The sequence below is a fragment of the Rhinichthys klamathensis genome, unplaced genomic scaffold (assembly GCF_029890125.1).
Source record: "Rhinichthys klamathensis goyatoka isolate OS25496 unplaced genomic scaffold, OSU_Roscu_1.1 h1tg000727l_1, whole genome shotgun sequence".
In the NCBI taxonomy this organism is placed as follows: domain Eukaryota; kingdom Metazoa; phylum Chordata; class Actinopteri; order Cypriniformes; family Leuciscidae; genus Rhinichthys; species Rhinichthys klamathensis.
In genome coordinates, this window is record NW_026607141.1 from 806,222 (window position 1) to 831,977 (window position 25,756).

Sequence of the window (25,756 nt, forward strand, 5' to 3'; positions counted from 1 at the left end):
TTATTTTTGCTTTTTGATCAGCTCCTCCTACCACAGTAATTCACCTTCAGTGAAGTTTCTTCCACAGTAGTTCACCAGTAAATGCTGGAATATCCCCATCAGTCTACAAGTGAAGAACAGAGTTTGCGAAAGAATATTGAAAACATGAATGATCCAGAACTCTGCAGAATAAAGCTGGAAGATACTGAAGAACAAAGAGCTGATCCAGAACCCTGCAGAATAAAGCAGGAAGATACTGAAGAACTTAGAGCTGATCCAGAACCCTGCAGAATAAAGCAGGAAGACACTGAAGAACAAAGAGCTGATCTAGAACCCTGCAGAATAAAGCTGGAAGATACTGAAGAACAAAGAGGTTGGTGTTTATTCTTGATTCTTTATTAAGTTTATAAAACATATCGTGCAGTTCCACCCCCTGACACTAACGTAAAACCAGACTTAAAGAGCAACGTGCAGGTTGGAGACCCCTATATAGCATAGTGCAGAGGTGGAAAGAGTAATAAAATATTCTACTTAAGTAAAAGTACTACTACTTCAATGAAATTTTACTTAAGTACAAGTAAAAGTACCGGTCTAAAAATCTACTCAAGTAAAAGTAAAAAGTAGCTCATTTAAAATTTACTCAGAGTAAAAGTTACTGAGTTACTTTTTTAACAGCGGGGGTGGGGGACTCTCCCGTGTAGGCTTGTAATGGTATGAGATTTTCACAGTATGATAACGTCTCAGAAAATATCACGGTTTACAGTATTAATCAATTATTAAATAAATAAACTGTATTATTAAATTATGGGTATTATTATTATTATCATCAGTTAAAATGACAGTTAAATTAAAGGGTCACTTCAGGATTTAGCATTAAGCTTTGTATCAGTAGAAAACCTGTAGTATTTTCGAATTTTCCATTCATTGTTTACATCAGGGGTTCTCAAAGTTTTGATAGGTGAGGGCCAATTTAGGAACCCAACATTGAACTGAGGGCCGCCAAAGTGGCGGGGGAGAAAACGAAGAAAAAAAAAAACTGAAAAGAAAATCCCATTTGAAATTATTTTAATGACCAGGTTGCATCTCTACAGTTTACATTAGTTGCAATAAACACATTTTAATTCATAACTGAGGCTAAACCTGGCAAAACTTGTGAACATTTTTGGGGGGAGAGAAAGAAACTTTTAAAATAGAAGCTTACCAAACAAGTCATCATCATCATTCATTTCTATCATTGCTTGTCAGTCGCGTTTCCATTATTGCAGATTTGCATATTATTATCTATCTTTTTTAACCCGTAACTGAAAAACGAAAAATGAACGTTTGTTGTCTTTTTAAAACGCAAAGTTGAACAAAATTTTAATTTGAACTGGCTTCACCAACTGCTGCGCAAAAAAAGTAAATATCGACAGACTTTTTCAGATTTTTGTTTAAATGACTTCTTGCCCCTTTATTAAACATTTTAAATATTCACAAATTAATATGGAAAACATGTCGATTTTACTGGTTTTCTAAGGCCAAATTAGAACCTGGAATTGAAATTTTTCCCGCAGTGATGAATGAGAAGAGCCATATAGCCTGTACGTGTCTGATCTAGCCTGATTTATAGGTGAGTTATAGGCTAATGATAATAAATGCGTCTGAAAAAACAGCGAGGCATTTTAATTGTTTATTAATAAACTATTGTTTTCTAAGTGTCGGCTAAAAACATATCTCCATCTCCGCTGTTAAGCAGATGCGCTTTTAGAGAGAAATCCACCTTTCATACGGATTACATAATCAGGTATTTGCTTTCGATTCGAGTTTGTTTGTTTAAAAGTGCACATTTTAAGCTTTAGCCTACATAGGCTATATTTTGTTTCAGTTCTCGCGCTCCAGTTCACGGAGATCATGAAAGCGCGTAGTAGCCTAGGCTAGGCCTACTGATTGTTTTATTTTATTTTACAAAAGCACGTTTTCTTGTTATGAGTTTACACAAATAAAAGTAGTTGCGAATAATGCATTATTATTTTCTGTATGACCAGAAATGATAGACTAGTTTAAGTTGTTTCCACTGTTGATAGGAAAATGCAAGTGTTCGCGCCCGCGAACATTTTGAAAGGTAATGGAAACGCGGCTATTAATAAGCTTGACATTGTTAAGATTATTATTAAGTCACATTGAATATTGATTACTTGGTCAACATACCCTTTTAAATTGCAATGGGATTTGTGGTGCTGGTTTCGGTTGGCCACGATTCCTATTCCTGTGTAGACAACCACTGTTCCTGGTGGCCTTGGGAGTGAGGTCAAGTGCGATCGGTCGGTCGGACCATGTAATTACCGCTTATGCCTATAGATGCCGCTAAACACCACTAAACGGAGATATTCATTTTTTCAAAGCAATAGTTTTAACAGTTTTACAGATGTTATCGCGGGCCGCCAGAAAGGTTTCGGCGGGCCGCCATTGGCCCGCGGGCCGCACTTTGAGAACCTATGGTTTACATGCACACCTTTTGTTTTAATCTAACTGAATTCATTCCGATTGGTGAATCTGAATGTAGTGTTTACATGAACGCTAAACATGTGATCGGTTCGTGTGTTTTGACATTGCTGAGAAAATTCCCGCTCCTCCGTGAGGGCCACGTTCTCCCGCGGCCCTCACTCGTCCTGCTCGCCAAAGTAAACATAATGAACGGCGACTGTAGAACGCAAAAGCCGAATCCCGGACATTTTGGGCAATCTCGAAATCCCGGGCAGACCGTCACGGAGACTCACTAGCCTAGACTTGTTGTTTAACTACTGCGCTCTGTTACCGGTAGGCATGGCCTCCTAGGGCAGCGAAGCAATTGCATTCTGGGAGTTGTTGTCTTTCATCCACATAAGCCAAAAATACATTTTCTGGCTTTTCTCAGTCTAGAAAGCTCCAAATTAAAAAATAATTTCACATTTCTTCAACATAAATGACCCATTTTACATACACATTCATCTTCCCAGAGGTGAAGTGCCCCTTTAATGAAAACAGGATTTTTTTTTGGTTGAACAAATGCTTTTATTATAACAAACTTGAAACCATTTGTTTGTTTTGTTTATTCAAATTTCAATAAAACATGTCTAATCAATTAAATTTGATAATTAATAATGAATTAGATTAACAACTTAATTTTAACATTAATAATTTATTAAAATGTTTAAGAAAAATATTGTCCTATGAAATTTTATTCAGAAAATTAATGTTTCTTTTTATGATTTAATCCAAATATATTATCAAAAACGGTTGTAATCAAATGTAAATTTAAAATTATGTCCTTTTATTTTTTGGGGAAGCGCTGCGAAAACAGATTTACTAAATTAAACCATGGACAAAAAATATATTCCTTTAAATAATGTTTAAATAAAATGTGTTATTATTGTTGTTATTATTATTATTTAGAGAAGTAGGCTACGTTATATTGTATCCCTATAATAGTAATATATTTCTGTCCTAATTTCTCCTTGTAAAACCAAACTTTTATTTTGACGGGTTGTAGTGAAGACCAAAAGTGTAAAAAAAAAGTGTTTCAAAGTGTATTTGACAATGGTTTATCTCAAATAAAATTATGAAAATGCTCATTTAGGCGTTCTCTCAGAGCAGCTCTGGAAATGTTCATGTATTCATATCCTCAAATTGTTTGTGAGACTCTGAATGTCACGCGTACTTGAGTATGTAGTAGACAAAGTGGCGCAGCTCAGCAGAACAAATAGGGTTATATTTACATGCAGTATTTGTGCTTAGCTTAAATATTCACAGACCATGTCGCGATTGGATTTATTGCACAGTTCTACTTTCCATGTATTCATCCATCCATTATTTTGCGTGTTTTACGTGACATCTGCGTTAAGTGAAATTAATTTTCATGACTGGATTCGGGGTTCCCTCTGCATCACGTACATCGGGACATACCTTTATCTGCAGGAGGGATGGTGTCCTATATCCTCCTTTTGCAGCCACTTTGCGTCCACATTTCTTGCAAATTGGATATCTATCCTCGAGGACAACCACGCTTTTTTTCTACAAAGTATTTTCATACTGGGCTGGCCATTCGCTTGGCGCTTCGGTTTCAGCTTCAGCTGGGTCTGCGTCACCTTTTTTGCGCGTTTGTTCTCCCGCCCTTCAATCAATGCAGTAGGTTTCCAGAGTGTGGTTTTTTTTTTTTCTTGTATTATTATTTTTTACTCAGTACCGGATATGATTTCAAATGTAGCGAAGTACAATACTTCAAAGAAAACGTACTTAAGTAAAAGTAAAAGTACAGATTTTAAAAACTACTTAAAGTAGAAGTACACAAAAAAACTACTCAATTACGTAACGCGAGTAAATGTAATTCGTTACTTTCCACCTCTGGCATAGTGTATGTTGATGATAAAACAACTAGATTTTCTGAACTGGAGTAATATATATTTAGCCATTAACGATATTTTGAGATAAATTGTGATAAAATAACTTCCGCGTCTATAAAGCACTAACCGGAAGTGACGATGGGCGAGGGAGTCTGGTCAAGTTCAAGCTCAGGTTACAATGGATGTGAATGAAGAAACCGAGTTCTCCGATGTAGACGAGCATGCCTATGGCCCACAGGTAGGGATGGGGCCGATACGATCCAGTATCGGGACCGGGACCGATACCAGCGTAATTCATGTATCGGATTTTCCCGATCCAACCTGCGGAGATATCCGATATCCTGCTGAAATGACTCCAAAAGTGATTCCCGCCGGCTAGTCTGCTAGCTGGCTGCAAACTGAGGAATGGATTTCCTGAACGGAGGAGCGGCTCAATGAGACACAGAGACCCCCCCTCAGGAAATCCATTCCGCAGTTTGCAGCCAGCAAGCAGGATAACATGTTCGCTGTGTGTAAATACTTCACACCGCAGAGCAAGACAGCAAAATGCAATGTTTGCGAAGCCGTATTAATTAAACCATCTGTCTGTGATGCAAAAAATCTCCAGGTCTATAATTCTCCGGAGTGAAATGTGCGCTACAAACGACCGAGTGTGTGGTGACAGACGCGGCAGTGAAGTCTGCTCTCTTCACCTGCACAAAACGCACCCAAGAACGAAAAGCCTTGTTTTTCCTAGAAGGAAAATGATGGACACGTTATCCTGACAGACCGGAATTCGTGCAACCAGCACAAACACAATAATTTACCATTATGGCATCTCTAAAACTCGATCTAAAACTTTCTCTGTCTCTCACTACCGCTCTTACTACAGCTGAACGCGAGCTTTTATTTGCCTCGGCCTACGTCATATGACGCGTTGCTAGCGGGAAAGGCGTATTCCAGAGCCTAGCACATTTTCATCAAAATTTCTACATCAAATGAGATTTCATTAGTAATTTCTACATATGTGTTTTTAAAAGACCTCTTCAGACAATGTCAAGTATTAATTCAGTTATAAATTCAACCTGCACGTTGCTCTTTAATTCGCCCCAATGGAAAGCATTTGTACACTGTCTGAATCGTCCCCTATCCCCTATATAGTGCACTATGTACCATTCACCATATAAAAAATAGTAATTGTGTGAACAAATGACCAATTTCAGCCGCAACTTCAGCGTCTATTTATAGTGTAGGGGGCGGGACACTTTCTATTCTAGAGAGCATTTGATTGGACAAGAAATCAGATGAGAAACTAAAGTGCAGATTGATGTCATCAAAATCGTTCACCCTTATTGGCGGAAGTGAGAGACTGTAAGTTTTAATCTAAATCAATCAATCAAACTTTATTTATAAAGCACTTTAAAACAACCGGATCAAAGTGCTGTGTAGAAAAATAAATAAAAGACATAAAATACATACTTTATATGACCTCCTGCGACCTGGCATCTACATACTGTACGTGGACATCACATTTTTGGTTGTGTGCACCATAATACTTGATTCTGTGTAAGTGGAACCTGTTGTACACAAACGTGGACACTTACACTGCCATCTGGTGATGTCAGAAGAGAAAACACTTTAAATAGAAATTTCAAGATGGCGGAGAACACATCTGAAAAGTCAGGCAGCCACACCAGACCAAAACGTCCACAAGGTAAAAAAAATCTAATAAAATTTCATTGTTGATTCTTAAGTTATGCATAATAGTGTCGTATGATTAATATGGCATGAAAATTTGACAAATGTTTGTAACAGTAAAGATTTACAATGCCGCTAAACTTGAGGTCCACTAATCTTTAACATTACTCTAAAAATGTTAGCAAAAAATGTTACTGTGAAAACGTAGTTTGGGAAGAATTTGTTTGAAAACATCAATTTACAATAGTTTACAACAGTATAAATTGCTATTGCATGTGTGATAAATAACTTTTTTTTTTTATTTATTTTTTTTTATGATATCATTTCCAGAGCGTATTCCAATGTCAAAGGCACTGGAATAGTACTGGAGTCAATTGCCGGGGACAACTCCGAGGTAGAGGACTTGTCTGACAATGATAACCCCGTAGAGGATTTCGATTACCATCCTCCACAAAAGGGGCCAAGCAGCAGTGAGGAGGAGAGTAGAGGTGATGAAGACCCCACTTCACAGTCCACTGAGGCCAGCCTGGGACGTAAACGTCTCCGTGGTGAAACTTATGGTTATCGTTCAGACCGTAGCATTGCCATTTTGCACACTCCCAGACATGGGACTAAGCGGGTTGAGTCTGATGGCTCAAACGATGATCCTGAAGAGCCAACACCAGGACCAAGCTTTCAAGGACAACCCAAGCAAGGACGAGGAGTGCACTGGAAGGCTGCTCAATTGACCCCAAACCAAGCCCAGTTTGAGCCTGAGAAGGAAACTGAGCAGGACAGAGAAGGCTGGGCCACACTGGACTATGTCAACCAGTATATTGATAAAGATTTAATGAAACTGATTGTATACTGCTCCAATGCTACAACACTAGCTAGGAGTGGGTACGCACTCAGCACATCAGTTGACGAGATATACATTTTTTGGTGCCTCAATTTTGATGTCTTGTGTCTAGGGGTGTAACGATATTCGAACCGAACCGAAAAACCGCGATACAGAACACACGATTCGAATCGCGATACTCTCATTGCGTACCGAACACGCCCCTCCCCGCCCCCTGCTACCCCGGCCCCGCCCAGCCCGGCTCAATGGACCTCATGTCTTGTGTACAGTACACAACAAATTCAGTTTTGTAGCCTAATAACCACCATTAACACCAAATAACAAGCTCCGTGTTTTGGTAAATGGTAAATGGACTGCATTTATATAGCGCTTTTCACAGACCGAATGGCCACCAAAGCGCTTTACAATTTGCCTCACATTCACCCATTCACTCACTCATTCATACACCGACGGGCGACGGCAGCCATGCAAGGCGCCATCCAGCTCGTCGGGAGCAGCTGGGGTTAGGTGTCTTGCTCATGGACACCTCGACACTTGGTCAGGTGGTACCGAGGATTGAACCACCAACCTTCCGGTTTTGTTACTTTCGATAATAAGCAAGGTGTAATCTTTCAAATTCTGTCTATTTGATCACGAAATTCAAACAATAAATGGCGTTTTGGCGCTCTTTGATGTGGCGTGACAGATCGCTGTATGCCTACTAAGCTCCTCATTTCAAACGGCAGCGTGGCGCGCGGGTAAACGCGATCATCTCTTCCTCAGTTACAGAATGGACACCTGAAGGTATGTTGAAAGATGCAGTATACTTACTGAAAGGCATCATAACTCGTGTAATCGCTCAATCGGTGTTTCAGCAGCGGAAAGACGTCAATAAAACAGCATAGCTTGTCACTAGCATTATATTTACCTCAACAGGCAAGTGATTCAGTGTCCACAACTTTGGTTCCTATAAATGAACTCTTGCACTAAATAAATGCACCATGTTAGCCTATATATTATATTTTACTTAACCTGTTAATGATATCTTGATTATTTAATGTATGTTTAAAATATCTTTCATGAAAATGAAAACTGTGTAAATTATTATATTTCAATAACAAATTAGAGTAAAAACACAAGTTAATGCAAAAACTGCCTTATGTTCAGTTTACATGTTTTCATACAATGTGTTGTGTGTTGATTATTATATCTAAAAAATAAATAGCATCTGAATTTAGGTTAAAAGTCTAGGCTACAACCTTTAATGTTATAGTAATGTGCGGCTCCCTATATAGTTTACAGATTTAGCAGATTTTTTTTAATCCTTGTGAAACGTTTAATTGTAATTGAATTAATTTAAAGAAAGACCATTTTTTCGTTAAACCACTGTTTAAAAAAAAGAAGCAATTTTAGCTTTCTAAACCGAACCGAACCGAGACGTCAAAACCGTGGTAAAACCGAACGGTCAATTTTGTGTATCGTTACACCCCTACTTGTGTCCCTTACCCACAGATCAGGATGTACTGGTCCAGCGCGTTAAGATTCCCAGCCATCACAGAAAGATTCAAACTCGTCAGATTTTACAAACTGAGGCAATCAATAAAGGTGGTCATTGATGATGACATTCCAGAAGACCTGAGGGAATGTGACAAATTCTGGAAGGTGAGGTATTTTCTTGACCGCATTCTGAAAGGCTGTAGGTCTCAGACAAGACCCAAGAGCGTTTCTATTCAAATTATACCATTTACAGGAGCCTGTCCTTGTGGACAATATCTGCCAATGAAGCCCCAATCCAGTTGGCATGAAAAACTATGTTTGTGCTTGACTTTGAATTATATCAGGGTGCAGATGCACTGATTGCACAGGTCCAGGAACCAGGTGAACTGGGTTTGGGAGGTTTGGTCATTGATCGTCTGTCTGAAACTCTCCATCCTGGTACAAATGTGTATTGCGATTGGTTCTTTACATCCATCAAAGCTGTGAATCGAATTATGGAGAAGCAGGTGTAGCTGACTGGTACAATTATTGAAGAATCGGGTTTCCGAAGCAGTGCAGAAGCTACCAAGTGACAAAACAATGAAAAATAATGGAAGAGGTATCTCAGCACAAGTTACCACTGAAGATGGGAAAATTTGTGTTGTAGAGTGGTATGACAACAAGCCAGTATTGATGCTGTCTGTTGTCCATGATGCACAGCCTGAAGACACCTGCCAGCGATGGGACAAGAAACAGAAACATGATGTGTCTATCAGACGACCAAGTATTGTTTGTGAATATAACAACAAGATGGGTGGGGTTGACCTCACAGACTGGATGATCAGCTACTATAGAATGAGTGTCTGTACCAAGAAGTGGACGCTTCGGATGCTCATGCACTTTAGATGTTGCTTTAGCCAACAGCTGGCTACTGTACCGCCACGACCACACAGTACACGGCACACCAAGAAAGGGCATCATGCAATTTCTTGAATTCCGAATGGAAGTGTCTAAGACATTCTTGGCCCAGTATAACAATGCACAGGAAGACAGTACAGACCTCTCAGAACAGGAAGACAACACAGACCATTCAGAGCCAGAGAAAAAGCGCCCTGTGAAGGAAGTGCCCCACATCTCAGTCTGCAGAAGAGCTAATGCACATCTTCCAGAGGTGGTCAACCTCAAGAATGCACCGTGCTGCAGAGCGACAGGCTGTTCTGGGAAAACTCGAGTCCGATGTGTTACATGCAAAGTGTTCTTGTGCTTGCAAGCTGAACGCAACTGTTACACAGTCTTTCACAGGGGTTAAATGTGATCAACTGTTCCCACAAACAAAAAGGACATTACTAGTTTGGGGTATTTAAAGTTTTGGGCTGTTCTTGGAAAACTTGAGTCCGATTTGTAACATGCAAGGTGTTCTTGTGCTTGCAAGCTGCACGCAACTGTTATACAGTCTTTCACAGCAGTTAAGTGTGATCTACTGTTCCCACAGACAAAAAGGACATTCCTAGTTTGGAGAAGTTGAAGTTTTGGAGTGTTACAAAAAAGCATAAACGAAACAAGCTAGTTGTCAAGGTTTTTTGGATATGATAGCTTGTTTCTTATAAATTTAGTTTTTCCATATCCATGTTCAGAAATTGAAACAGTTATTTATGCAACAGTAACAATGAAAAATGTTCAGGCACAGAGCTCAGGCTGTAAATAAAAGAGATTTGCACTTTGTTACTCAATGGTGTCTTGATTGTTTTCTGTGGATACAGACAGAGTGTCCACATATGTGGACATGTTTTTTTGTTTTTTTTAAAGAGCTTCATGTTCAAAGATCATATCTGGTTATTATATTTTTTGGTTCCTTCTAACCACAAATTGCTAGAAGAAATCTAAAATGCAAGCCAAACCAAAGCTCACCAAGACAGGCATGTCGACGAAATTTTTTGTGAAATTGTCCATTCAACTGCAAGATATGAAAGACAAATCAATTCAGTATTCGCATGCTTTCTGGGGGCTTCGAATGTGTTCACAAACTGCAAGTACCAAATTGACCTCTCTATCGCGTCTTCTTGCGCTAGAATGTTTACATTGGCAAGGCTTAAAAACGTGCAAATGATAAGCTTTCACGACGATGCAGCACTGGCCCGATCGAGTCCTTATTGTGCGTTTTCTGACCAAACTTGGTGTCTGTTATGACAACCATGACCTGAGGGTCCTGCACAGTTTCGGCGCAGTTCCACCTAGTGGTCAGGATATATGAAAAATGGCTCTTTTTTCTTATAACTTCTGAACACTTAGGCCAAAAAAAAAAAAAACAGGTCTTGTTAGATTCGTTACATCATGCAGAGTTAGACGATACCCAATTTTCCTTTGTTGACAATTTGGGTGTCGGCTATTATGACTTTTGTCGTAAAATGCTATATTTTACGAATACATTGGTGTATCGTTACGAAACTAGGTATGTATCTTCGGCACCATGCCTTGACAGTACTCCAAAAGTTTCGGGGCAGCGCCACCTTGTGGTCAAAAGTTATAATGAAATTTCCAGTAATGCTAATAACTTTTGATCAAATTAGCCTATTTGAATGAAACTGGTCTCAATAGATTCCGTAGGTCAAGCCGAGAACTTAGATACCAACTTTGCCATTGTTGGACAAACTTCCTGTCCGCATTTTGATTTTCTTTAAAAACCTACTTTTTCTAACTCCTAGACCTGGGGTTTTCAAATTGGGTGAATGTGAGCCTCCCCTTACAGTGGGTTAGGACAGCCGAGCCCTGTAAATATATTTTAATATTTTATTTGAAGACATTTTATTTCCACAACTTTTTTAAAAGTGCATTCATAAACTATTCTTTGCAACAGCAAATCATTTCCAACTTTATGCAGGCCTAATTGAGGCTACTTTTAAAATCACTGAACATCAGTAGGCCTAACCACAAGTCAACAAAACATGCTTAACATGTGTAATGCAATGAGTAGCAATGTTTCGCCGATGTTATGGGGTTTGCCTGCCTTCCCTATACGTGACAGATGCTTCTGTTGCCTTCATGTTAATAGTGCCAAACAACTGTATTATGCTTTTTTGTGACTGCAAATCATCACGCTTCCTCTCAAAGAATTCAACTGGCTTGTTCACTAAATTTGTGTTCATAGTTTCAATGTGACGCTGAAGTTTGCATTGTCTCATGCTATAATTTGCTAGCACCTCCTTGCAGACCACACACTGCGGCTACGACCCCGACTACTCAGGATCATATTTCCTAAGTTTTTTGCTGGGTCCTGTCTCCTCCATTAATGCTGACTTTTGTTGACTTGGGACAAGGAAACGATGCATTTTAAAGCTAATACACGCACACACAATTGACCTATGGCTAAGCCACACCCCCAAACACGATGAGCCAATCAGTGCGCATAGCTAACCCAATACACTCGGACATTCTCTGCTTCCACGTCCATTGAAATGCATTGCAGTTAGTCAGTTTTCACCCGTTGTTATATGTTTTTTCTTGTCATTTTAAGTTTAAAATGGTCAAACGGTGTGCATGGGGTACATGCAACTCCGACACTAGGTATCCCGAGAGGCTGGGCGACGGTGTGTATTTTTTACCCTTTCCCAAACCACATCTCGAGATAAGTGTCTGCTCTGGATTAAGTTATGCGGTAACGTTAGACCACAAGACCAACTAAACGTGGATAAATTAAACAAGAATTAAACAGGGATGTCTACATCTGTTCTAAGTCAACAACGTATTTGAACTAGATTTGAACGTTATCTTTAACATCTCTCACGTAACGTTAACTTCTAGCTGCGTTGAACATCATGCTTCATTAACGTATGTAAATAACCGAGATAACAAATGTTAGCAATGTTGTGCTGAATGATTCATGTAAATAATGCAGTGCATGAACAATGCTGATCCTCTATCTTGTTGTCTGAGATGGTGATGGCAACGAGATGCGGTTTATCACGTTTACGCTGTGACCTGTAAATTTTTGCCTGGAGCTGAAGCTTATTATCGACCTTCTCAACAATAAAATGATTAATATAACCCTCCAATGCATAGTTAATACCCTTTTGGTGACTTCGAGATGATACTTCTATTTAAGATTTTATTTAACTCATTTAAGACTGTTCTTGTGAGGATACTGGACAAAACGGACATTTTAGCATAAATGTGTGGGTTATTGTTCGTTCAAGCGCGAAATAGAACTCAATATTGGCGCGTCTTTCTGTGCGTCGTGTGTGTGTGTGTGTCAGGAGGACATTCACTGACAGTGCGTTCTCTTTTGTCTTGTCGCGAATTAATGGTTTAAAAGCGTTTGCGTGAATAAGAGCATGATCATATACAAAAATGTATCGCATGCATTGCCGGAATACTTTAAGCCCTGCGATATTAATAGAGCTGCATACAGAGTTATTTTTTCTTCGCGTGTCGCGCCTCCCCTGTGGCTCTTTGGCGCCGCCCTGGGAGGTGCGCCTCACCTATTGAAAACCGCTGTCCTAGACCATTTGTCAGATTTTCACCAAATTCGAGTAAGATCATCTTCAGACTGTGCCTACAAAAGTTATGGATTTCGTGTCGATGGACAAAATAGTTTTCATATACCGCAGCAACAAATTTGAGGCATTATGATAAAACAACCCTGAGGCTGTATCTCTGCAATGCTTTGGCATATTGGCACCAAACGTTGCATGTTTCATTGTCACCTCATCTTAACCACAACACATCAATTTGGCCACAGAACCACCTATTGGTCAAAAGTGATAAACCATTAAATCAAATTACTAGTGGTTGTATTCATAATTTTGCAGCCATTTTGCATAAAATCATCTTAAACTGTATTTAATTGCTCGTTGTTGCAGTTGGTCTGATGCTCCCAGCCATGTTGGCATGATTTATTGTGTTCTTTGAGCTTGACCCCGATAATTGCTGCTTGCAGCTATATTTATATTTATGTCTGATTTACTATCTTTGCAACTATATTACTACATTTTTTAACATGTTACAACCCTGACTTCTAAAATGCAGTTAATAAAACATATCTAATAGTTCTCACTACAAAGCCTGTAATTTATGCTGGTAATGTTTTAAAAAATTATATTTGGAAGATAAATATACCAAATACAAATGAATGCATCAACATGTTCATATTTTCTACTATTATGTCAGGGTTCACATGTCCTTTCACATTTCTTTCTTTGTTTTATTTTATGATTTACTGATTTACTTTTTTAAACTTGTTTTACTTTCATTTTAGACCTGATAGAAGGGAACAAGGAGATCGAAGAACTGTTTGAAGTGGGAGAGAAACAAATCAAAACTGAAGAAAAATATTTGAGTCCCTCATTGAAAAGAAGAGACAAAATATGTTTTACTTGCCCACAGTGTGGAAAAAGTTTCCTGTACAAACAAAGTCTTGAACTTCACATGAGAATTCACACTGGAGAGAAGCCTTTCACATGTAATCAGTGTGGGAAGAGTTTTACACAAAAAGGAACCCTTAGCGAACATATGAGGATCCACACTGGAGAGAAGCCGTACGCATGTGCTCAATGTGGGAAGAATTTCACACAAAAAGGAAACCTTAACAAGCATATGAAAATCCACACTGGAGAGAAGCCGCATGCATGCGATCAGTGTGGGAAGTGTTTCAGACAAAAAGTAATCCTCAACGAACACATGAGGATCCACACTGGAGAGAAGCCGTACTCGTGTGATAAATGTGGGAAGAGTTTTGCTCAAAAAGGACACCTTAACAAACATATTAAAATCCACACTGGTGAGAAGCCGTACACGTGCGAACAGTGTGGAAAGAGTTTCACACAAAAAGTAATCCTTAATGAACATATGAGGATTCACACTGGAGAGAAGCCGTACACATGTGAACATTGCGAGAAAATTTTCACAATAAAAAGAAATCTAAATGAACACATGAAAATCCACACTGGGGAGAGGCCTTACGCATGTGATCAGTGTGATAAGAGTTTCACACAAAAAGGAACCCTAAACGAACACATGAGAATCCACACTGGAGAGAAGCCGTACACATGTGGTCAATGTGGGAAGAGTTTCACACAAAAAGGAAATCTTAACAAACATGTGAAAATCCACACTGGAGAGAAGCCGCACACATGCGATCAGTGCGGAAAGAGTTTCAGACAAAAAGTTATCCTTAACGAACACATGAGAATCCACACTGGAGAAAAGCCGTATTCATGTGCTCAATGTGGGAAGAGTTTCACACAAAAAGGAAACCTTAACAAACATGTGAAAATCCACACTGGAGAGAAGCCGTTCACATGTGATCAGTCATGGGAGAGTTTTGCACAAAAAGAAACCCTTATGGCTCACATGAAAAGCCACAATGGGAAGAAGCCGCACACATGTGATCAGTGTGGGAAGAGTTTTGCTCATAAAGCAACCCTTAATGAGCACATGAAAATCCACACTGGAGAAAAGCCGCACACATGTGATCAGTGTGGGAAGAGTTTCACGCAAAGAGGAACCCTTAAGGATCACATAAGAATCCACACTGGAGTGAAGCCATACGCATGTGATCAGTGTGGAAAGAGTTTTGCACAAAAAGGAAACCTTAATGATCACATGAAAATCCACACTGGGGAGAAGCCATACATATGTGATCAGTGTGAGAAGAGTTTTACACGAAAAGAGCACCTTAATGAACACATGAAAATCCACACGGGAGAAAAGCCACACATATGTGATCAGTGTGGGAAAAGTTTCACACAAAAAGGAACCCTTAAGGATCACATGAGAATCCACACTGGGGAGAAGCCGTACACATGTGATCAGTGTGGGAAGTGTTTCACACAAAAAGGAAATCTTAATAAACATAGGAAAATCCACACTGGAGAGAAGCCACACATATGTGATCAGTCTGGGAAGAGTTTCACACAAAAAGGAACCCTTAAGGATCACATTAGAATCCACACTGGGGAGAAGCCGTACACATGTGATCAATGTGGGAAGAGTTTCACACAAAAAGGAAACCTCAACGTACACATGAAAATCCACACTGGAGATAAGCCGTACACATGTCATCAGTGTGGGAAGAGTTTCACACATAAAGGAAATCTTAACGTACACGTGAAAAGCCACACTGGGGAGAAGCCGTACACATGTGATCAGTGTGGGAAGAGTTTTGCGCATAAGGCAACCCTTACTGAACACATTAAAATTCACACTGGGGAGAAGCCGCACATATGTGATCAGTGTGGGAAGAGTTTCACACGAAAAGAAAACCTTAATGATCACATGAGAATCCACACTGGAGTGAAACCACACACATGTGATCAATGTGGGAAGAGTTTCGCACAAAAAAGACACCTTACTGATCACATGAGAATCCACACTGGAGAGAAGCCGTATACCTGTGATCAATGTGGGAAAAGTTTCCGAAAATCAAGTGTTTATAAAGTACATCTGCTTACTCATTCTAGAGAAAGACTATATGACTGTGACCAATGCAGTAAAAGATTTTTTAGGGCAGATTTCCTGAAGGACCACCTGAAAGTTCATACAAAGGAGAAGCCTTACGTCTGTTATTTGTGTGGAAAGAGTTTTAGTCAGATGGGTGCATTAAAAATACACCAGAAAAGACACAGCGGTGTTAAGGATCATATTTGCTCTGAGTGTGGGAAAACTTTTTTTACAGATGGTGCACTGAAAGTGCACCAGACTGTTCACACTACAGAGACACCTTACAAGTGTTCATACTGTGACAAGAGATTCAAACTGTCAGTATATCTGAAAATACATGAGAGGGTCCACACTGGAGAGAAGCCATACACATGTGATCAGTGTGGGAAGAGCTTCACACTAAAAGGAAACCTTAACGAACATATGAAAATCCACTCTGGGGAGAAGCCATTCACATGTTATCAGTGTGGGAAGAGATTCACACATAAAGGAAACCTTAACGTACACATGAAAAGCCACACTGGGGAGAAGCCATACACATGTGATCAGTGTGGGAAGAGTTTTGCGCATAAAGTAACCCTTTACAAACACATGAGGTTCCACACTGGGGAGAAGCCGCACACATGTGATCAGTGCGGGAAGAGTTTCACACAAAAAGAGCATCTTAATGAACACATGAAAATCCACACTGGAGAGAAGCCGCACAAATGTGATCAATGTGGGAAGAGTTTCACACAAAAAGGAAATCTTAACGAACACATGAAAATCCACACTGGAGAGAAGCCGCACAAATGTGATCAATGTGGGAAGAGTTTCACACATAAAGGAAACCTTAACGTACACATTAAAAGACACGCCGGAGTGAAGCCATACACATGTGATCAATGTGGGAAGAGTTTCAGAAAATCAAGTGTTTTTAAAGTACATCTGTGTGCTCATTCTAGAGAAAGACTATGTAACAGTGACCAGTGCAGTAAAAACATTTTTACGGCAGATTTCCTGAAGGACCACCTGAAAATTCATACAAAGGAGAAGCCTCATGTGTGTTCATTATGTGGAAAGAGTTTTAGTGAGCCGAGTGCTTTAAAATTACACCAGAAAAGGCACAGTGGTGTGAAGGATCATGTTTGCTCGGACTGTGGCAAGACTTTTTTTACAGATAGTGAACTGAAAGTGCATCAGACAGTTCACACTAGAGTACAACCTTATAAGTGTTCTCTCTGTGATAAGAGATTCAAACGGTCAATATATCTGAAAATACATGAGAGGATCCACACTGGAGAGAAGCCGTATCACTGCCATTCATGTGGAAAGAGTTTCACTCAATTATCTTCTCTAATCTTTCATAAAAAAAAATGCATGTCTGGTAATACATTAAGTAGTTTGAGTTCTGATCCTGTACTTCCAGGTGTGATGCTGCATAGTGCAGCATCAGAGATTATTTTGATAATCGATTAATCAAAAATTATTAGAATGATTAATCAACTGCTTGATTATTTCAAAGATTAATCAGTAGGCTTTGATCACTTATTCAGCTTTTGCAATTATTTAAATTGTTGAGTTATACCCATTCTAACTAATAAATAAAACAAGGAAACTTGAAAACTTCTTTGTAATAAACTTTGAGTAAATTGAATTGACCAATCTCCTTCCGGTTTTCGGCTTCAGAAGTCATCAATAAGCCAACTGCTCAGAACTGAAAAAGAAAAAGAAAACAAGCCACGCCGCTCTCACGCCACACTATGTTCTCACGCAGTGAAAAATTGCGGACCAGAGAGGACACTGACAACGCGCTGACAGACGGGACAGACCAGGTTACTTTTGATATGAAACAAAGCCTCACCTTTCAAATTTGGTCATTTTTTTAAAGAAATTTAAACAATAAATACCGTTTTGTGGCTGTTTAATGTGTCTGACAGATCGCTGTAGAGCCTCAGGTAAAGCTGCTCGTGAACCGATCATCTCTTCCTTCTAGTTAATTTATAGCATCAAATCCTCAACCACCATCAATGTGCAGCATCCACCTGGATGATGCGACGGCAGCCATATTGCGCCAGAACGCCCACCACACACCAGCTTACTGGTGGAGAGGAGACAGAGTGATGAAGCCAATTGGTATATATACATATATATGGGGATGATTAGGAGGCCATGATAGACAGAGGCCACTGGGCAAATTTGGCCAGGATGCCGGGGTTACACCCCTACTCTTTCGAAAGACATCCTGGGATTTTGTGTGACCACAGAGAGTCAGGACCTCGGTTTAACGTCTCATCCGAAGGACGGTGCTCAATTGACAGTATAGTGTCCCCATTACTATACTGGGGCGTTAGGACCCACACAGACCACAGGATGAGCGCCCCCTGCTGGCCTCACTAACACCTCTTCCAGCAGCAACCTGGTTTTCTCAGAAGGTCTCCCAACCAGGTACTAACCAGGCTCAGCCTTGCTTAGCTTCAGTGGGCAACCAGTCTTGGGCTACAGGGTGATATGGCTGCTGGTAATAAACTAGTGCTTGAGTACCCTGGCATAAACTTTCCCGGGGAGGCTGAGAAGTATGATCCCCCCTGTAGTTGGAACATCTGTATGCCTGTATGCGTGGCATCTACTTTGTATTTATTATAAAGCAATGTTTTATGCATTTGTCCCTGTCAAATAAATCTTAAAATAAAATAACACACCCTCCGGTCCCCCTTCTTAAAAAGAGGGACCACCACCCCAGTCTGCCAGCCCAAAGGTACTGTCCCCGACCACCACGTGATGTTGCAGAGGCGTGCCAGCCAAGACAGCCCCACAACATCCAAAAACTTGAGGTACTCAGGGCGGATCTCATCCACCCCCGGTGCCTTGCCACCGAGGAGTTTCTTGACTACCTCTGTGACTTCAGCTTGGGTGATGGACGAGTCCACCTCCGAGCCCTCAGCCTCTGCTTCCTCAGTGGAAGACATGTCGGTGGGATTGAGGAGATCCTCGAAGTATCCCTTCCACCGTCCAATGACATCCCCAGTTGAGGTCAACAGCTGGCCACCTCCACTGTAAACAGTGTTGGTAGGGCACTGCTTCCCTCTCTTGAGGCGCCGGACGGTTTGCCAGAATCTCTTCGAGGCCAACCAGTAGTCCTTCTCCATGGCCTCACCGAACTCCTCCCAGGCCCGATTTTTTTGCCTCCACAACCACCCGGGCTGCGGTCTGCTTTGGCCTGCCGGTACCCGTCAGCTGCCTCAGGAGTCCCACAAACCAGCCAGGCCTGATAGGACTCCTTCTTCAGCTTGACGGCATCCCTTACTTCTGGTGTCCACCTTGGGTACGGGGATTGCCGCCTCGACAGGCACTGGAGACCTTACGGCCACGGCTCCGAGCGGCCGCGTCGACAATGGAGGTGGAGAACATGGTCCACTCGGACTCAATATCTCCAGACTCCCTCAGGGTTCCGGTTGAAGCTCCGCCGGAGGTGGAAGTTGAAGATCTCTGACAGGGGACTCGGCCAAAAGTTCCCAACAGACCCTCACAGTACGTTTGGGTCTGCAGAGTCTGTCCAGCTTCCTCCCCCGCCATCGGATCCAACTCACCACCAGGTGGTGATCAGTTGACAGCTCCGCCACTCTCTTCACTCGAGTGTCTAAGACATACGGCCGGAGGTCGGATGAAATGACCACAAAGTCGATCATCGACCTCCGGCCTAGGGTGTCCTGGTACCACGTGCACTGATGGACACCCTTGTGCTTGAACATGGTGTTCGTTATGGACAAGCTGTAACTAGCACAGAAGTCCAATAACAGAACACCACTCGGGTTCAGATCAGGGGGGCCGTTCCTCCCAATCACGCCCCTCCAGGTGTCACTATCGTTGCCCACGTGGGCGTTGAGGTCCCCCAGTAGAACGACGGAGCACTTTCCAGCACCCCTCCCCAAGACCACAAGAGGGCCGGGTACTCTGCACTGCCGTTCGGCCCATAGGCACAAACGACAGTGAGAGACCTATCCCCGACCCGAAGGCGCAGGGAAGCGACCCTCTCGTTCACCGGGGTGAACTCCAACACATGGCGGCTGAGCTGGGGGCCCGCCGCCTCTCACCATGGGCAACTCCAGAGTGGTAAAGAGTCCATCCTCTCTCAAGGAGTGTGGTTCCAGAGCCCAAGCCGTGCGTGGAGGTGATCCCGACTATCTCTAGTCGGTACCTCTCAACCTCACACACAATCTCAGGCTCCTTCCCCGCCAGCGAGGTGACGTTCCACGTCCCTAAAGCTAGTTTCCGTGTCCAGGGATCGGGTTGTCGAGGCACCCGCCTTCGACTGCTGCCCGATCCACTTTGCACCGGCCCCTTACGGTCCCTCCTGCAGGTGGTGAGCCCACGGGAGGGTGGCCCCACGTCGCTCCATTGGGCTGAGCCCGGCCGGGCCCATGGGGGAGAGGCCCGGCCACCAGGTATTCGCATACGAGCCCCAACCCCGGGCCTGGCTCCAGGGTAGGACCCCAGCTGCGCCATGCTGGGTGACGTCACGGTCCTTGTTTTAATTTCTGTCATAAAGGTTTTGTGAACCACTCTTAGTCTGACCCATCACCTAGGACCTGTTTGCCTTGGGAGACCCTACCAGGGGCATATAGCCCCGGACAACATAGCTCCTAGGATCGTTCGGGTACTCAAACCCTTCCACCACGGTTAGGAGGCAGTTCAAGGAGGGGAACACAAGAACACTTCTCTTTAAATACGAACGAGACTTTGAGTATTCTAACATAAAAACAATACCTAACATAAACTCATGCACACACACACACATTCACACAAGTTGCAGAAAGAAAGAAAGTGAGGAAAGAACGAGTTTTAAGAGAGTGAAATTATAAAGTCCCAAGTTTCTAGCAAATATGCCTGTGTAGTGTTAATGCTATAGTGTTAATTTTGACAGCAAATTTGGATTGTTTTAGTCATAGTCTTTGGACTAAAATGCCATTTAGTTTTAGTCATCAGGATTATTTTAGTTTTAGTCTAGTTTTATCCGACTAAATACAATAAAATTTGCCAGTTAGCTTTAGTCATCTGAATTGTTTTAGTTTTAGTCTAGTTTTATCCGACTATATACAATAAAATTTTAGTCGACTAAATCGACTAAAATCTAATGGGTTTAGTTAAATTCTAATTCATTAAATTAGAATTTCTCTAAAATTTCCAAACACATTATATACTCCTGGAGAAAACATCTATTAACCTGTTAATGTGGATGATTTTAAAGTTTGAACATGCAATACAGACAGATTTAACTGCAGTGACATAATTTTTTTTAAATCTTAATTATCTTAAAATTAAATGAAACCACTTTTCCTAAAGAAGAACAGTTTTCTTTTCAATGAATGATGTATGCATTCTTTATAACAACTTGCATGCATCATTCTTTATTCTTTCAAGCAGACATATTTATTTATATAAATGAAATATAATTAATCCTTATTAAAAAGCAGTGAATACTTTTCTCTTTTTCTTTTGTTGTTTGATTAATATTAAGGGCACAGACGGCATTAGGTTTATTATGCACTGTCACTTTAAGACCGATGCACTGATGCACATCCTATATTCTGTTTACGTGAAGGCAGTATTAATCCACCACTGCCCTCACAGCAACGTTAACTAGTGTTTTTGTAATTTGATGCAAAGGTAATTTAATACAAAGTATAGCCTAGTGTTATAAATGTACATACTTAAAAAAAAAAATACAAAAAAACTTTGCAGGATTTACAATGCAACAGGACAGGTTAAAACGCGTCATCACAGTCTGTGAACAGGGTCCATGGTCCACCCGGGCGATAGGTGGCGGTAATGCACCGTGTCTGCGATCCGCCATAAAACAAGAAGAAGACGTCACTCTTTTGATGTGAGGTAAGCAGTTCACTGTGCTTCGTTTGTTTATACAATTATTAAAAATAACACAGCTTGTTAAAGCAACATTTTACAGGGTCTTTTCTGTATTCTATATTCATATGCTACAGAGCTATCTTTGCGTCTTTTCTGGCGTCTGTTGACTGGCAAACATTTAGCATTGCAGGCAACTATGTGAGGAACTATAATGTTAAATTCATTAAGATCTGAGCGATTATTGTGTGTTTTTGTATGTTCGTCTGTATGATTGTTTCTATATTTGGAGCAATAATGATATTTACTAATATGTCACTTGATCAAAAGTCAAAGTATGATCTGTAAGAGGAATTAATAGGGATTGATCTCTATTTATCTTTTGTTTGTTGGTTAATCTGACACGAAGATGCTTTAAATTTCAGATCCAGATTTAATTCATATCCAACACAAGTAGTAAATCTGAGTATGTGATGAATGTGATGGAAGCTTGACATTGGAAACATTAAAATATTGCTTTGTCGCGCTTGTATTGAAATAACCGTTTCTGTCCTTAGAATAAAAATGTTTATAATCTAATTTATTTTATAATAATACGTTACATTTATATAGTGCTTTTTCTGGGACCTCAAAGCGCTTCACATATGGAAGGGGGAATCTCCTCAACCACCACCAATGTGCAGCATCCACCTGGATGATGCGACGGCAGCCATAGGGCGCCAGAACGCCCACCACACAGCAGCACTGGTGGAGAGGAGACAGTGATGAAGCCAATTAGTATATGGGGGATGATTAGGAGGCCATGATGGACACAAGCCAAGGGGCAAATTTGGCCAGGATGCCGCATGCCAGGGTTACACCCCTACTCTTTTTCGAAGGACATCCTGGGATTTTTTTGTGACCACAGAGAGTCAGGGCCTCGGTTTAACGTCTCATCCAAAGGACAGTGCTTTTTGACAGTATAGTGTCCCCATTACTATACTGGGGCGTTAGGACCCACACAGACCACAGGGTGAGCACCCCCTGCTGGCCTCACTAACACCTCTTCCAGCAGCAACCGGGTTTTTCCAGAAGGTCTCCCATCCAGGTACTAACCAGGCTCAGCCTTGCTTAGCTTCAGTGGGAAACCAGTCTTGGGCTACAGGGTGATATGGCTGCTGGCGTATGACAATATGCAGTGACTGTAGTTGTAAATTGAACTATATTTAGGTTCACATGGACATATGCCGCTGTATGGAAGTTATTATAACTGGTTAATAAAATAATCTCCTTATTAGACTTAATAAGAGGGAGTGCTACAATTAACAGCTCGTCAAAAGTCTCTTCATTTCAAAAATAGATAACAATGTTAATAGAATGACCCACTGACAAAATATAGATATGTAAAATATATAATATAATTGTTTTAAAACAAATTAAATAACTTAGTCATAAAAATATATAATTAACTTGTTGCTGCTTTTTTTTCTAAGGACAGAAACAGCTCTTTCAATAAAGTGAAAGAGTATGACAAAGCAATATTTAAATGTTTCCAATGTCATGCTTTCTTCTACTATTTATCTACATACTCAGATTAATGTACCTCTTGTGATGGATTTAAATTAACAGCTGCTGAAAACCCTCCTCATGTCAGAAATGGTTAATAATGTTAAAAATAGATTGTCCCACAGACAAAGTATAGATATGTAAAATATGCGATTTTTTTTTTAAAACAAATGAAATAACTTTAAATTTTGATAGTTGGATAGGTAAACTAACAAAATGCTTTAAGTGTGTGAATTAATGAAAGCATAAATTTTTGATAACTGATTTATTTTTGCAGATCTGCTCCTCCGACAGCGATTCACCAATAAATGCTGAAATATTTCCATCAGCCTACAAGTGAAGAAGATTGAAAACATGAATGATCCAGAACCCTGCAGAATAAAACGGGAAGATACAGAAGAACAAAGCGGTGATCCAGAGCCCTGCAGAATAAAACAGGAAGACAATGAAGAACAAAGAGGTTGGTGTTTATTCTTGATTCTTCAATAAGGTTATACATCTTAAAGGCCCACTGAGGTGCTTTGAAATGTGCAGCGTTATTCAGTGTGTTGACGTAATCTCCACTGAAACGGGAAGACAGCCTGAGACATATTGCGCAGCTCCTCCCCATTTTTTAAAAAAGCCAATAGCGTTTCGTTTATGCGTCACAGCTCGGCCAGAGCCGTTGAGCTCAGCAAAGCCGCATTTGACAGCTTATGACAGCTACAGTGTAATAGATTCCCATTTTAGATTTAATATGAAATTGTTACTAAAGCAAAATAGTTAACTTAATGATGCTGAGAATGTGTAGTTTAAAAAGTGTGTAATTTATGTTGGTGCATGACACCGGTGTTATAACCATAATTTGTTACATTTATGTCGTTTATTACGTTTGTCTCTTCTACTCGTCATTAGTCAAGTCTCTCTAACCGTTTTTTCCTACTTATCTCCTCCTAATCTCCTACTTATCACTTTAAAATACAGCATTCTGTGTAGAATTCAGTCCGATATGTTTTGTGGTCTGCGCCGACTCATGCATATGACCTGCACGCACTTTGCTATCGTGTCTCTGGACTGGTACAGACTGTGTGCGCGTTGCTGCGGTTCGCGTGACACTAACGTGAAACAAGACTTTATTTGCCCCTATAAAAAGCATATTTACACTGTCTGAATCGTTCTGTTCGTGGCATCCAATAGCCACAAAGGGGCTACGTAACGGGATGGCTCGTAACTGGCTCGCACTTGGTCGTCATTTCATTACTTAAAGGAAGACTGTCGATCTTAGCTTGATTTTTACTTTTATTTTAGCTTGACATATGCAGACATGATTTACCCAACACAATACGGTCAACAGAAAGTTGGCTCCCGTTATTAAGTGATCACCTGTGCCCAAGTGACAGTGAATAACCAATAAGAAAAATCAAAGAAATAACGTTTCTACACGTTCCCTATCCCCTATGTATTGCATTATGTGCCATTCAACATATAGAAAATAGTAATTGTGTGAACAAGTGACGCATTTCCGCTGCAGCTTCAGCGTCTATTTATAGTAAAGCTGCACGATTCTGGATAAATTGAGAATCACAATTTTTTCTGTGTACAATGGAGATTGCGATTATCCCACAATTCAAAAAAAGAAAAAAGAAAAGACAATTAAACAAAATAACATGCAAACTAGAGGTTCTGACAAAATGTTCTTTGCTCTAGTCTATTTAAAAAATATATGAAATTGAACGGAATGATTACAAAATAATTTGTCTCGTCTCATTAGTCAACAATTAGTCAATGTCTCATTGATAAAAACTAAATTGTCTGTTCAAGCACAAAATGTGAAGGATAAAGCAATTTAGTATTTGCATGCTGTCAGACACTGCTTTCTGGGCGCTCACTTTCAATGACATGAGTACCGAATTGAGCTTTCTTTCGTATTTTCTTTACATTGGCAAGGCTTAATACATGTAAATGATAAACTTTCATGACAATGCAGCACTGGCCCGATCAGGACAGTGACTGTTCCGTCAACTCTTGCCGTTCGGGCAGTCCTTATTGTCGAGCCCTGCATTTAGGTCTAGAACGTCAGTTCATGTGTACGCCTCTTTCTTTCACATTGAGTTTGTGTGTGTGAGAGAAAGTACAGAAGGCTCTCTTGGCCAAGATTTCTTATAATTTACCATTCGCAAAGACCCTCCCACTTTAGTTTCTGTTGCTATGTCTGACAAGCCATGCCACTCTCATGCCACAAATCATGTTCTCACACAGTGAAAAATACATCTCGGAGCAAAGAGGACACTGACAACGCGCTGACAGACAAGACAGAGCAGGTTACTTTTTATATGAAACAAAGTATCAACTTTAAAACGTTGTAATTTTGTAAAGAAATTTAAACAATATATAACGTTTTGTATGCCAGGTTCAAGAGATGTGTTTATAGTCTAGATTTAAACTGACAGAGTATGTCTGCTTCCCGGACAATATTAGGAAGGCTGTTCCAGGTGCTACTAAATAGGAAAATGATCTACCGCCAGCAGTCGATTTTGATATTCTAAGTATTATCAACTGGCCAGAATTTTAAGATCGCAATAGACGTGAAGAATTATAATGCCTTTTTCAAGCACGTCAAAACTATATTATATACTATATTATAATATTA

At 40.5% G+C, this 25,756-nt stretch overlaps 4 protein-coding genes across 5 annotated transcripts in view; 3 read left to right on the forward strand and 1 right to left on the reverse strand.

The window, feature by feature from the left end:
• Positions 1 to 17,377, forward strand: LOC130077292 (zinc finger protein 585A-like). Its single transcript, XM_056242486.1, has 2 exons — positions 1 to 352; positions 13,559 to 17,377. Exons 1-2 carry the CDS (start codon positions 82 to 84, stop codon positions 17,197 to 17,199), a joined length of 3,912 nt encoding a protein of 1,303 aa, XP_056098461.1. The 5' UTR covers positions 1 to 81; the 3' UTR covers positions 17,200 to 17,377.
• LOC130077302 (SLAM family member 5-like) overlaps positions 1 to 25,756 on the reverse strand; it is a 217,424-nt gene that overhangs the window by 105,338 nt on the left and 86,330 nt on the right. The window lies entirely within an intron of this gene.
• Positions 1 to 25,756, forward strand: part of LOC130077299 (gastrula zinc finger protein XlCGF7.1-like) — a 162,236-nt gene that overhangs the window by 18,486 nt on the left and 117,994 nt on the right. The window lies entirely within an intron of this gene.
• LOC130077295 (gastrula zinc finger protein XlCGF26.1-like) overlaps positions 7,519 to 25,756 on the forward strand; it is a 26,844-nt gene continuing 8,606 nt past the window's right edge. The window contains exons 1-2 of one of the 2 annotated variants that reach the window (XM_056242488.1): positions 7,519 to 7,530; positions 23,405 to 23,587. In XM_056242488.1, the coding sequence (XP_056098463.1) occupies positions 23,482 to 23,587 (106 nt within the window). In that variant the 5' untranslated portion in view covers positions 7,519 to 7,530; positions 23,405 to 23,481. Of the gene's footprint in view, positions 7,531 to 23,377; positions 23,588 to 25,756 lie in introns of those variants that run through there. The other variant, XM_056242489.1, reaches the window with a different exon arrangement.

Excerpts from the sequence above, each read along its gene's own strand:
- LOC130077292 (XM_056242486.1), top strand. The coding sequence starts at position 82 with ATGCTGGAATATCCCCATCAGTCTACAAGTGAAGAACAGAGTTTGCGA. Across the intron at positions 353-13,558 it reads AGATACTGAAGAACAAAGAG|ACCTGATAGAAGGGAACAAG; the intron begins GTTGGTGTTTAT and ends CTTTCATTTTAG.